Raw genomic sequence first — 14,410 nt, 5'->3', positions numbered from 1 at the left:
GTGTTTCCAATGTTATTCAATTACAAAGATTTCTAGCCTTTTTCTTTAAAAAATCCTATTATTTATGAATGTTTTGGTAAAGTAATCTTTCTGTAATATGAACGATCACCATAATTTATATGTTCCCTGAGTTAGACGTTTTTACATGTCAGGCTTTTTTAAAGTTGGTGTAATGCTGGTGTCACAGCAAATAGGTGCTTTAGGACCCAGGAGTGAAAAAAAAGTCACATAAAGTTGTTAGATTATTCTCCCTGCTTGGGCCTTGAAATAGATCTCAGTGGATTGCCATTAGTGTGAGAATAATATCACAGATTGGGGAATAGCAAGAACAATGAAGTGGGTCACTCTTTTCCTAAAATCCTTTACCGGCTTTACGTTATTCTTCACTTAGGACCAAATACCAGAATGTGAATGAGAAGGTTCTGTGTTATTTGGTTCTTTCTAAAATTTTCATCTTTACCTTGTACTTTTCTCTTTTGCTCTCTGTCTATATTTTGTTTATTACTTTTTCCTTCTAGTTCTTCAATTGCCTTATATTCTATTTAGTTTCAGAGCCTATGGTTATGCTTTTCCTTTACTTATAATCCATATCCACAGAATACACATTATACGCATTTACACATAACTTTTATTCAGCCTTTATCTCTTTCAAATCTCACTTCCTTAGGGAAGCAAGCCACTACAGACCCCCTACTCCAGTTTGGTCAGGTTTCCTTTGTTACACATTCTGATAACTCCCTGAACTTATTCTTCTTATCACTCGCCATACTTTCAATCATGTTTTTAGTTGCATGATTATTGATTTGTATTTAGTGAAGGAAACCATGTAAGCTTCATGCAGACATGAAATGACTTATTTTGCTCACCACTTTTTTATCCTAGTACTCAGATGCCTGTTATATTGTAAACACTAATTCAGTATTTTTGACAAGTAATTGAATGTTCAGTTTTTTACTGAGAATGAGAAAGGTTTTTTAGCTACAATTTCTAATAAAAAAAACTGGTTTAGTGAAAAAAGAGAAGAATTGTGAATAAGTTTTTAAAATACTTTTTTTTCAATTAAGAATATATAGTTGGTGGAGAGGCAGTGCAAGATGGCCACATAGAGAGGTGTGGAATTTAGTTAGTCCTGTAGGGCAGCTAGTAATCACCAGGAACTATCTGGAACAGCTGTTTGGGAGACATCCAGTACCAGACATACATTGTACACCAGTCTGGAATGGGTGGAAGGGCCAAAATCACAACACAGAACTCTCAGTAAACCTCCCAAACTACAGAGGCTGTTGCCTTTCTCCACTGGCATGGCAGGCTGCTGGAGACACTACCTTCTGGGAAAAAGAAGCAGTTCCCTATTAGGAGCAAGGGAAAGTAGCTCACCTGGGCTCCAATTGCAGTTTTAATTTTGTACTGTTGAGTACAAGCTTCGAGCACAGATCAACCCAGAAAAGCAGGAAAGACCTCTTTTGCCTGACAGAGAGGAGACAAGGCTGACGAAGGGGAAAAAGAAAAAAAGGAGGTTTTTGAAGTATCCAGCTCTTGACTGGTGAACCTTGGGGGCTGCCTCTGAAAAGGGATTTTTTTTTCCTATTTTTACTTATTTTAATTTAGTAGCTCATTAGGGAAAGCCTTAGGTATTTTCAGCACATTAGAGAAAGCCTTAGGCATTTTCAGTTGTCAGCACTGACCCAGGTAAGGCCAGAGTCAATATAGATCTGAAAAACAAAATAAAACAAATCAAGTGAAGGAGATAATTCCCTAAAGGGCTTATCTTCCACAAGAAAAGGGAGACAGGGTCTGGCTCATGTGGTGGCCCTCCTGCAGAGAATTTAGACCCCAGGGGCTAGAAATCAGAAACAGCTCAAGCTTGCCTTCCACTTCAGCCTCTGTCTCAGCCATTCCCCGGTCAAGTTGAAAATTAAAGGCTCCATATCACTTTACACCAGTGGGGAGCTGAGGGCTAACAAGGTAGGAAAAGCACAGAGTAGAGGCTCCACAGGAAAGCCAGACAACCTACTATTTCTCTTCCTCAGGGAAACTTGATACTGATTGAACCCAGCTCCTGAGACCTGGGTCTGCCTTGTTGGGGAAAATCTGATAGGGGTCAATCATATCTGGGGAGACCCTCCTCAAAAAAGTTTCCATATAAGCAGGGCAAGAATCAGAAACACAAGAGCTGAAAAATTCTGACCAGTTAAACAGAAGCTGTGCTAGAGTTGTAGAATAAATTGAACTGAATGCCAAAGAACACATAGAAAAAAAAAAGTGAACTAAAAAGAACGCCCTAGGTAAAAAGTGAAAACAATTCCAGAAAAAAAAAAAAGTGGAAATCAGATGGCTAGACAGCAGCAAAATATTGCAAGTTGTACTAGGAAAAACAAAGATGTGGCCTGCTCAAATGAGCAAACTAACTCTTGAAAGAAGATACAGGAGATTTCCAAACAAGCATGCTAAATCAGTTCAAAAATCAAATCAACGAGCTGAGGGAAGATATGGCAAAAGAGATGAAGGATATAAAGAAGACATTGTGCAACCATAAAGAAGAACTTGAAAGCTTGAAAAAACAAATGGCAGTACTTATGGGATGAAAGGTATGATAGAAGAGATGAGAAAACACAACAGGGACTTATATCAGCAGATTTAAAGAGGCCAAAGAAAGAATTAGTGAACTAGAGGATAGGATATCTGAAATCCTATACACAAAAGAACAGTTAGGGAAAAGAATACAAAAATATGAGCAGGTTCTCAGGGAATTGAATGACAGCATGAGGCACACAAATATACATGTTATGGGTGTCCTAGAAGGAAAAGAGATGGGAAAGGGGGGCAGAAAGAGTAATGGAGGAAATAATAACTGAAAATTTCCCATTTCTTGTGAAAGACATAAAAATACAGATCCAAGAAGTACAGTGTACCCCATACAAAATAAATCCAAATAGACCTACTCTAAGACACTTACTAATCTGATTGTCAAATGTCAAAGACAGAATTCTAAAAGCAGCAAGAGAAAAGTGATCCATCACATACAAGGAAAGTTCAGTAAGGCTATGTGCAGATTTCTCAGCAGAAACCCTGGAGGTGAGAAGGTAGTGGTATGATGTATTTGAGATACTGAAAGAGAAAAACTGCCAACCACGTATTCAATATCCAGCAAAATTCCTTCCAAAATGAGAAAGAGTTTAAAATATTTTCAGACAAACACTGAGAGAGTTTTTGAATAAGAGACCTGCTCTACAAGAAATACTAAAGGGAGCAGGTAGGAAAAGGCAGGAGAGAGAGGTCTGGAGGAGTATAGAAATGAAGTCTATCAGTAAGGGCAAAAAGAGAAAAATAAATAAATAAAAGGAGATATGATATATCAGAATAAAATCATGTTGCATGCAACGGTGTGCCTGAACCTTGAGGGCATTATATTGTGTGAAATAACCCAGAAAGAAAAGGACAAATACTGTGTGGTCTCATTTATGTGAACTAACATTAATGAGTAAGCTTTAAGAGTTAAAGTTTAGAGCACAGGTTATCAGGAGATGGAAAAGAGGGTAGAGGAATATTCAGCAGGATAGATTGTAAGGATCCAGAAATGGATTGCACAATACTGTCTGATGATAGCACAGTATTGTAAGTACACTGAAGAAAGCTGAGTGTGAGTATGGTTGAAAGGAAGACTAGGGGCATGTGTAACACCAGAAGGAAAGCTAGAAGATAAAGATTGGGACTATATAACTTAGTGGATAATGTTGGTTATTATGTATACAAATATAAGATGTTTTTCCATGAGGGAGAAAAATGAATGGCAATGGTGCAAGGTATTGAAAATGGAATGGTATATGGAAGAAAATAGAATCAGTGCAAACTAAGGCTCTATGGTTAACAGTAACATTGTAATATGCTTCCATTAAATGAAACAAAAGCAGTGTTCCAAGGCTAAATGTCACTAAGAGGAGGATATAAGGGAGAAGTGTGGAATTCTTGGTGTTGTCGTTGTTCCTCCTCTTTATTTTATTATTTTTATTTTTTTGTCTTCATTTTTTTTAACCTGTTCTTTCTTTTGTGGAAGAAATGAAAGTGTTCTCATAGATTATGGTGGTGAAGGCATAACTGTGATTATACTGGGAACATTTGATTATTTACTTAGGGTAGATTGTATGGTTTGTGAATAAAACTGTTTAAACAGAAAGATACAGGTGCTGGAGAAAATGTGGAGAGAGTGATGTACCTATTCATTGTTGGGAGGAAAGTAGAATGGTGTAAGCCCTCTGGAGCACAGTGAGGTAATTCCACGGGAGGCTAAGTATAGGGTTGCCATGTGATCCTGCAACTTTGCTGTTAGGTATGTACTTGGAAAAACTGAAAGCAAGGACATGAATGAACATTTTCACACTGGTGCTTATGGTTGCAGTATTCATGATTTGCAATGGGCGGAGACTGCCAGTGAGTAGTTGACTGATGAATGGAAGGGCAAACTGTGGTATATACATACAATGGAACATTGAGCAGCTGCAAGAAGGAATGAAGCTGTGAGGCATATAACTAGGTAAATGAACCTTTAGAACATTAAATTGAGTGAAATAAACCAGGGATGACAAGACAGATATTATAATGCCTCAATAATATGGACTATATGTGTGTGCAAACTCTGAGCATTGGATTGGAGAGCATAAATTATCAGGGGAAGGCTTATTGTAAAGGTTCCTAGATTTTTAGCTCTTACAGCAGTCACATCTGTTCCTGAATTGTAACTTATTTCCAAATTCTGAGAGGCTGAACTCTTTTGTGTATAACCTTTTCATTCCCTGGAGCTTTGGTTATCTGTGTGACACCTGAGACTCAGAACGAAAGTTCTGCAGCTATGAAAGTCAGCACTAACCCCATACAGCAACTGTTAAAAGAGCTGTAAAGGAGATATGAGTGAAGCTTTATGTATAATTATTTTGTAAATCCACGGCTTCTATAGTAAAAACAAACAAACCATGGATCCTTTTCCCAAAAGAATAAGCATGTGTATTTATTTAAACAAGGTTTCATATAATCTCTAAGGTTAATGGTTGCCTTGATCAATGCCAAAATTTTACTATAGTTTTGAAATGACAAGAATATTTTCAAAATCTTTTAGGGTTTCAGTGGTGGGTTTGTATAAGACAATCTGAGGAGAGGGAAAAAACAGTAAAACTTTAGGAGTCAGGAACTTGGCTTCAATCCCAACTATGCCATTAGCAACTTTGCACGACTTTGAGCAAAATTATTTTCCTTGTTTTTGCCTTTGTTCTCCACATCATATAAAATGGAATAGTTGAAAATGCTTGGGCTTTAGTATCAGGTAGATAATGAGTTTGTTCTGTTCTGTCTTGGCTACTTATTTATTAATTGTATGACCTTGAGCAAGTTTTTTGAATGTTATTTTGTTACTCTAAAAATAAGGAAAAAACCTTTGGGTTTTTAAGGATTAAACAAAACATGTTTCATAAAGTTTAGTAAGACTTGTTACTGGTAAAGATCAATGAATGTGAGTTATCTTGAAAAATTAGGGTAGAACTAGATGTTCTTTAAGACACCTTTTACTAATTAAATTTTATGATTCTATTTTAAACACTTTTTGTTACAACAGAATAATTTGGGAAGTTTTTTGTAATAGCATTGACTTAAAATCATGTGGGAAAGCAGTAAGATATTTTATGTCTCTAAGACTGATGTTGACTATATTTCCTGCTTGTTTTCCATATTCCATAGTGCTGGATGTAAAGTAAATACTCAGATACTTGTTGCTTAATTTTAAGATTTCATGAAAGAATACTGTAGGTTAGGATTTTTTAATCTGGAATTTATGAATACCCTAGGGGTCTAGGAATAGATTTTCATAGTTCTATCAACTCTTTGAAATGATATGCAATACTTATAAGCCTTCCCTGGCCATTTAAACTCTAAAACAACCTCCAAATCACTCTCAGTTTCATCACTCTATTTCAGTTCTCTTCAAAACATTTCCATTATCTATAAAATTATATTTTTCTTGCCCACATTTTGTTTACTCAGTGCCTAGTTTTGATAAGATAAGAATAGGCACCAAATCTGTCTTGTCCACCAAGAAACCTCACATCAATTTGGGAATTAAAAGTATTGCATATGATTCCAAAGAGTAGATAGAACTATGAAAATCTATTCCTAGACCCCTAGGGTATTCATAAACTCCAGATTAAAAAATCCTAACCTACAGTATTCTTTGGGTGAATCTGAATGATAAAAGGAGACTCTTCAATCCCAAGTGGGCAGGGACCTAAGATGAAAACAAGCTTCACCTGAGTAATTGGAAAGTAGTAGGTATGAAAGGAACAAGCATTAGAAGAAGGTGGAGAGATACAAATTTCAGGTTGTAACATTAAAGGCTTTGTAAACTAGAGTAAGAAATCTGGATTTTATTTTAAATATAATGGAATTTATTTCAGGGTGTTTAACTAGAGAATGCTGAGAAAAGGAGGTCCAAGACAGAACTTGTGACATCTCCAGCATTTAGAAGTATAAGAAATCAGAAATAAAGCCAGTAAAGTAAGTGGCTTTGGCACTTTCAAGAAGGAGGGAGGTGTTCATCTACTTTATATCTTACTGTACAGATAACTAAGATTAGACCAATGACCTGACCATTAGATTTGGCAAAAAGTTTGCCAATAACTATTGTGACATTGGTTTATATAAACGCTAGTACACAGATAACAGTAGTAACTACCTTTTATAGTTTTGCCCTGTGTAAGGCATTTAGCATATGTGGCATATAGCTCTATAAATAGTAAAACATATTAAGGCCATTCTAGTAAAAAGATGGGAACAGTTAGCTCTCCTTTGCAAAGAGTCGGATTCTTCAAAAACATTAATACAGACAGTCCTAATCTATAGAAAGTTTCCTGTGGCTTATTCTTTATTGACTTAATGAGCTTCAGCATGCATTTTCTGACTTAATATCCTTCTGTCATTCAGATAATTATTCTTCTAAAATACTTCTCAGTTCTTTATTTTGAAATATGCTACAATTCCAGACACAACTGTAGCATTTTACTATGCCAATTAAGTGATTAGATATTGTACTTTGTTAGCATTTCAGATGACAGTTTCAATATATTAAATAGAAATAATATAATATAATCCTGCTTGTACCTACTCATAATCTACGTTTAGATGCATTTTGTTATAAGTATTTATAATGCTTTTTTTATATTTCTTTATTTAAAAAAAACAGTATGGAACGCTTCACGAATTTGCGTGTCATCCTTGCGCAGGGGCCATGCTAATCTTCTCTGTATCGTTCCAATTTTAGTATATGTGCTGCCGAAGGGAGCACTTATAATGCTTTTTTATAGAAATAAAAATTTGGGCAATTTCTTAAACTTTCTTTTTATTGCAAAGGCTATCTGAACACATATGCAGATAACTTTAATTTTAGATCCAGAACCTGAAATTTTGGAACTGTTTACTAGGTTATTAAAAGTTTTTCCATTGTCCATTCATCTGATCACATGCTTTGCAAAAGCCTAAACAAAGCTGAGGCTTACTAGACTCTCAACTCCATGAAGGTAGATAACCGTGACTGTCATTTCACTGTATCCACCACAATTCACACAGTCTGGCACATTGTAGTACTTATTAAATATTTGTTGATAAATATTGTGGATGGCTAAAATGTTTTGCATACCTGAAGGAAACTGTTCTCTCATCAATATTTGACTTACATTCAAGTTTAAATTATTTCAATAAAACATGAATTAAATGTAATGTTTGAAGAACAAAACCTGAAGATGATTTACTTTTCTAGTTAATTACAGCTTGAATAAGATTTCATCTTTGTAAGCAGACTTTCCTGAGCGTATTCATATCATTAGTAATTTGTAATGCTGTAGTACTTTATTATCGCTCTGGGCATCATTTCTCATTTTTAAAGCGCTATAGTCATAGTAGGTTTAGTAGGCATTGTAAAGAAAATTTCTGATAGATACAAGTGATTTAGCTTTTATCCACCACTGAAAATGGAAGGTAGAAAAATGGAACCTTCTTGACCAAAGGGGGAAGATAAATGAAGCAAATTAAAGTTTCTGTGGCTGAGAGATTTCAAATAGAGTCAAGAGGTCATTCTAGAAGTTATTCTGACGTAGTATATAGATATCCCTTTTGAGTTTTTGTATTGGAGTAGCTAGAGGGAAATACCTGAAACTGTTGAACTGTAATCCAATATCTTTGATTCTTGAAGAGGATTGAGTAACTAAAGAGCTTTTAAGGTATGAACATGTGAGGGTGAAAACTTGTGACTGACATTCCCTTTATCCAGTGAATAGACAGATGAGTAAGAAACAAATGAAAAAGACGAATAAGTAAACAATAGGGAGGGTATGGGATGTTTTGGTGTTCTTTTTTACTTTTATTTTTATTCTTTATTGTTTTTGGAGTAATGAAAATGTTCCAAAAATTGATCATAATGATGAATGCACAGGTTTGTGATGATACTATGGAGCACTGATTATACACATTAGATGATCGTATCTCAATTAAAAAAATCATTGAAGAAAAAAATCTTAAGTGTTTACCAAAAAAAGAAAGAATAATAAAGTGAAATTTGATTATACATGGGTTCTAGATAATTGGATTCTAACCAATTATAATTATTCTACCATTTTTAAATTTGGGGGTTAAAAAATCTTTTGAAATAAATAATTTTAACTGTGTTCTAATAGCATATTTCAGCAACAGGTATAGGCTGTACCGGGGGCTTTTAAAAGAGGCATTGTTCAACCAGTTTGTAAACTCTTAAAAATACCTTTAGAAAGTCTCTTTTTATCTTATTACCCCCACCTAATTTGATAAATATTTTAGGGGAGTTTTTATGCTGGGCCAGTTTAAAAAGAGCAGCAACTCTTTATTGTAAGATACAAAAGGTGCACATAAATGTAGAGATTGATGAATTTCCACAGCTGAACACACCCATGTAATCAGTATCTAGACCAAGAAACAGAACATTATTAGACCCCTAGAAAAGACTAATTTTTAAATATTAAAAAAAAAAACACCGAAACTTCTATAAACTGAGCAAATTAGGTCCTGGATGACTTTATTACTAAGTATCACTTTAGGCAAGTTTTTTCATCTATTCTCGTGTCTAAAATGAGGGGATTAGACTCAAATTATTATGACTCTAATTCTGTGAAAGTGAAAAAGAATATATTATGATAGAAATACAGTATGTGAAGGTTATAGGGTAATATTGGACTTGTGATCTTTATCAAAAGTTTATTGAAAGAAAGGCATTCTCAGTTGTTTTTCTTTATTTTTCAGGTTATATTTCACACTATGTGCTGACTGTATCTACAGAAGATATTTAAAAAAAAAAGACAAACTTTTCAAAGATTTTGATTCCAGTGGAATCTTTGCTTTAGATCTTTTGGTGTATGTTAGTGAATTGTAACTCCAGAAGCAATGCCTGTACAAGCTCCACAATGGACGGATTTCCTTTCCTGCCCAATTTGCACTCAGACTTTCGACGAAACAATTCGAAAGCCTATCAGTTTGGGTTGTGGCCATACTGTCTGCAAGATGTGCCTGAATAAACTACACCGCAAGGCTTGCCCATTTGACCAGACCACTATCAATACAGACATTGAGCTCCTCCCAGTGAACTCGGCACTACTACAGCTGGTGGGTGCTCAGGTAAGATGGGTGTCATAACACTTTTTTAGTTCTGTGTGTGTGTGTGTGTGTGTTTCTCCTGAGAGAAATCTTTTGAATTGCAATTGGGTAAAATAATCTTCTGTTTAAGTAGATGTAAATAGATATAAATCCTTTATTTCCGTGATATTAGGAGCATATTTTGTTCAGTGTTTTTCATGATATACATTGTATCTGGTGATCAGACTTTTCAATAATCCTAACTATTCAGATCACTAGAGAAATCTAAGAGGTAGGTAGTAAGAATCACTTCTCTTTGAGAAACATGATTCACAAAATTACTGTACTTTACTCATTCAGAGAGGTGAAGTTGCTTCAAACATATTTACTTGATAGACACAGAAATGAAAGATAAGGAAGAGACAAAAAACAGTAAAACACAAATTTTGGGAACCGTTTATTTAACAGTTAAAAAAGAATATCCCTAAGTATCTAAATATAAAAGTCTAGTAATTCTGAAGGTAATAATTTGAATGCAGGTTTTTGAAAGCCAAATACACTTCACTTAGATAATCCTCACTACTAAATTTGAACAGTGTAATTATGAAGTCCCATATATTTTCCATAAATTATTTTCTGGATAAACAAGCTAGAACTTTGGATCTAGCCACACTGATCTTTCTAGAGTACTCTTCCCGTAAGCTTCTGAAAAGCTGGTGAAGTTGATATTGTATATGCTTGGAGGTAATGAGAATTGTTGGAGAATAGCTTATTCAGAGGGTTTTTTATTTACAAGCCTGTTTTGATGTTGTCATCAGTAATGCTACAAAAAATATTTATAAAATGGGAAAGTGTGATTGATTCTTAATATTTCTCCATCCATACTTAATTATTCATTTCATAAGCATTTTCTCATTTTTATTTGAAAATTTTTCCTGTATCACACTTCGGAAGTATTTGTTGGGGATAGCTGTTTTGGAAATGTAACATTCTTAATAACAATAAGGCTTACTTTCTTCCTTAAAGTTGTCTCAGAATGAACTGATTTTTTTTCCAAAATAAAAACTTTTCATAGCTTACTGAAATAGCTAATGTCAATGAAATTTGAGGATTAGAAATGTTAATGCCTGCATAGCCTCTATGCTGTACATTCCTTGCGATCAAAGATAATGTAATGTGATCAGTGTATCCCCAGACTCTTAACATGGTATTTAGAATGTAGCAAAAACTGAGTGTGGATGACTTCAAATATGTCTGATTTAGGAGTTGACCTCCATATGACTAAATCTAGAACGTCAATTCAACCAATTTTATCCAAATCTTCCAGTAGTGTGTAAAAGCCAGGTGGGGTAGGGGGCAAAATTTTCTCAGGAAAAGAAATTTTCTCAGTAGGAAAAGAATGAAACGTCATATTGCTAAACAGTACATGTAGTTACAGTGTTTATTTTAACAAATTGAATTTATATGTAATTTTTCTAGTAGGCCATCTTTTGAAAAGTCTCTTCTGAGGATTCATGGGTTAGGTTAGTAGGATGGGAAAATGTTTCACTTCATATTTGAAATATATTTAAAACCTTAGTTCATTTCTTTTTCTTTCTTTGTGTCCTTTTTTTTAATTGCACAAGCAGTATAAAGAAAATGAATATTCTCCTTCTGTTTCCAAATTAGCCAGTGTTACCACATTTATCTTTCCAGATAAATAAAATGTGTAGCTTCGTTTCTGTAGTACTTTGCTCATACTCTTTTTCCTTCAGCTTACTTTTTGTCCACTGAATTTATCCAGGAAGGCTTTCCATGTCAGCATTACCTTCTTTATTTGGCAGCAGCCTATTCCAAAGTATGAATTTGTTGTGGTTTAAGTAAATATTCCTCTTTTATTATATTTTGATTGTGAGTTTTCTTTTTCCTATTACAAGCAGTATTGCAGTGAGATTTCTTAATAAAAATTTTTTTTAAGATTAGTATCTAAAAATAAAATTTTGGGGTAAAAGAGTATACATATTTTAAATTGTAAAAGATATTGCAAATAGCCCTCATAAAAAGATGTTCCACTCTAAATAACCATCAATAACTTATGAGAGCCCATTGCCTGACATTAAATATTCATTTTTAAAAATGTCTTTCCCTCCACTATAATGAGTGAAAATGTCTTATTTTGCTTTTCTCTTTTATTTTTACTTTGTGTCATCACGTGTTTTCACATATATCTATTAGATGCTTGTCTTTTGTTATTGATTTGTTGTTCTTTATATTTCTAAATTTTATCTTTTTGGTTTTTTTATATCCCAGTTTGTTTATTTTGTTGTCTTCTATATTACTTGAAATCAACTTTTTCTCTTAGAGAACACATTTGAACATTGAGTTTTTTATAACCTTTTTTATTGTGAAATGTATATACAAAAAAGCAATAAATTTCAAAGTGCACTTTAACGAGCAGTTATAGAACAAATTTCAAATTTGGTATGGGATACAGTTCTACAATTCCAGGTTTTTCCTTCTAGCTGCTCCTAGACACTGGAGAGTAAAAAGAAATACCAATATAATGATTCGGTAGTCCTACTCATTTGTTAAATCTTATTCTCTCTTCTAACTCCTCCTTCTCCTTTGGTCCTTCCCTTAATCTTGAGAGATAGATAATTGGGTTGTGCCCATTTTAATTTTTTTTTTTTTTTTTTTGCATTGAAAGGGGTTATTGATAATATGGGATTGGGGCATGGAGCTGGCTCATGTTCTTGGAGAGACTGGCACCTTTGGGTTTCAGGACTTATCCATCTGAAGATTTTAGGTTTCTGAAAAGTAAACGTAGTGCTTGCAGCTTTTATAGGATCTCAAATAGAGCCCTGGGTGTTCTTTAGGGTTAACAGGAATGATGGTAGTTGGGGTATAGCAAACTGTGGTAATTAGCAATATCTAGCTGAAGCTTGCATAAGAGTAACCTCCAGAATAGCCTCTTGACTCTATTTGAACTCTCTGAGCAGAAAGGCATTGTTGATCCCATGGTACCAGGGCTAGGTTCATCCCTGGGAGTCATGTCCCATGTTGGCAGGGAAAGTTATACCCCTGGATGTCATGTCCCACATAGGGGGGAGGATTATGATTTTACTTGCAGAGTTGGGCTTAGAGAGAGGCCATATCTGAGCAACAAAAGAGGTTCTCTGGAAGTAACTCTTAATATAATTAAGAAATTAATTATAAGCATAATTATAAGTAGGCTTAGCTTTTCTGCTACAGAGATAAGTTTCTTAAGAGCAAGCCTCAAGATCAAGGGTTTAGCCTATTAACTGGGGAGTCCTTAGTGTTTGAGAGAATATGAGGGGTTTCCCAGGAGGGAAAGTCTAATTGTTCCATATTTTTTTTCCAGTCCCTCAAGAAACTTTATTAATACTTTAAAATTATCTGCCCAACATACTCTGGGATGTATCTGGGTATTACATTAAGCTGTAAAGAATTACAAGCCCTTTTTCCCATTCTGGGCCCCATGTGTTTGGGTTGTTTAAATGAACTATCCAGATAGGTTGTGTTAGATTGTGTGTTACAGAAGATTTAGCTTTGAACAAAATAAACTTGTTTCCCTTTGGTCTCATTCAGTAGATGAAGTTCCAAAATACAGATGCTGTCATCCTTTATTTACCCTCTATTCTGATTTGCCTCTTCCCAATTGGATTGGCTTCATTCTCATCTCTAATATTTGTCCTTTTTTTTTCTGGCTTATTTTTGCACATAATGTCATCAAGGTTCATTCACCTCATTGCATACCTTATGACTTTGTTCCTCTCTGTAGCCGCACCATATTCCATCATATATATACCCAACCATTCGCCTTTCTGCTTCTTAGTCATTGTATCCTTCAGCCACCTCCATCCACTGGGATGGATGGAATTTTCTTTTGTATGAATTATGTTTAAAATTTGCCATGAAAAATAGTATTCATCTAGGATGAAAAGCTAGTTGTCTTACTAAAAGATGGGCTAGACATAATTTATTAACCATTTATGTTAAAACAAAACAAAAAACTAACTATGAGTCTGAGAGAAATGGGTTGACCCAAAAGGATATTTCATTTGTCTAGAAACTGAATATAAGCTAACTGATGTGGTGTGTCATGTTTGATTAGAAACATGCTTAAATTAAGTTCAGTTTTGGATGCTGAAGTAGCCATAATGTTTTTTTTTTTTTTGGTATGCTGTGTAGCAGGGACCACATTTCATTCTTTTTCCATGTGAGTACCCCATTATTGCAGCACCATTTGTTTAATTTTTGTTTGGTTGGTTTTTTGTTTGTTTGCTTGTTTGTTTTTTGGGGAAGTGCATGGGCCAGGAATCGAACCCAGGTCTCCTGCATGGCAGGCGAGAATTCTATGACTGAACTACTCTTGGACCCCAAATTTCCAAATACATTTTAAAAAGTAGTTATAGAACAGACTTTAAAATTTGGTGTGGGTTACAGTTACATGATCCATTTTTTCTTCTAGCTGCTCTGAGACCCTGGACACTAACAGAGATATCAATACAATGACTCAGCACTCATACTCATTTGTTAAATCCTATCTTCTCTGTTATACTCCTCCTCTTCTTTGTATAATATACTTTTTTTTTTTCTGTTTAAGATCTATTTCCAAAGTTACCTGCTTTAATAGTTTCTGTTTTGATGAACCCGTTAGCTGTGCTTTTATTTCACACATTTGTTTGAGTTCCCTTTGTGTTTAGCATTTTATAGTAGAGAGCCCAACTCAGCACTACTTTCATGGGTCAGTACCTTAAGTGAAGTCACAAAA

General features: G+C 34.6%; 1 protein-coding gene and 1 non-coding gene across 3 annotated transcripts in view; one reads left to right on the top strand and one right to left on the bottom strand.

Moving 5' to 3' along the window:
* Positions 1-7,217: 7,217 nt before the first annotated feature.
* Positions 7,218-7,324, bottom strand: LOC143681764 (U6 spliceosomal RNA). Its single transcript, XR_013174825.1, has one exon. It is a non-coding gene; the product is annotated as a U6 spliceosomal RNA (small nuclear RNA).
* A 2,121-nt stretch (positions 7,325-9,445) lies between these two features.
* Positions 9,446-14,410, top strand: part of RC3H1 (ring finger and CCCH-type domains 1) — a 90,106-nt gene continuing 85,141 nt past the window's right edge. For both annotated transcript variants that reach the window (XM_077157039.1, XM_077157038.1), the window contains exon 1: positions 9,446-9,678. In XM_077157039.1, coding sequence (XP_077013154.1) covers positions 9,448-9,678 — 231 coding nt within the window. In that variant the 5' untranslated portion in view covers positions 9,446-9,447. The remainder of the gene's footprint in view (positions 9,679-14,410) is intronic.

This window comes from Tamandua tetradactyla, chromosome 4 (genome assembly GCF_023851605.1).
Source record: "Tamandua tetradactyla isolate mTamTet1 chromosome 4, mTamTet1.pri, whole genome shotgun sequence".
Classification (NCBI taxonomy): Eukaryota; Metazoa; Chordata; class Mammalia; order Pilosa; family Myrmecophagidae; genus Tamandua; species Tamandua tetradactyla.
Note: the sequence above shows the minus strand (reverse complement) of the source record. Positions and strands in the feature narration are given on the sequence as shown.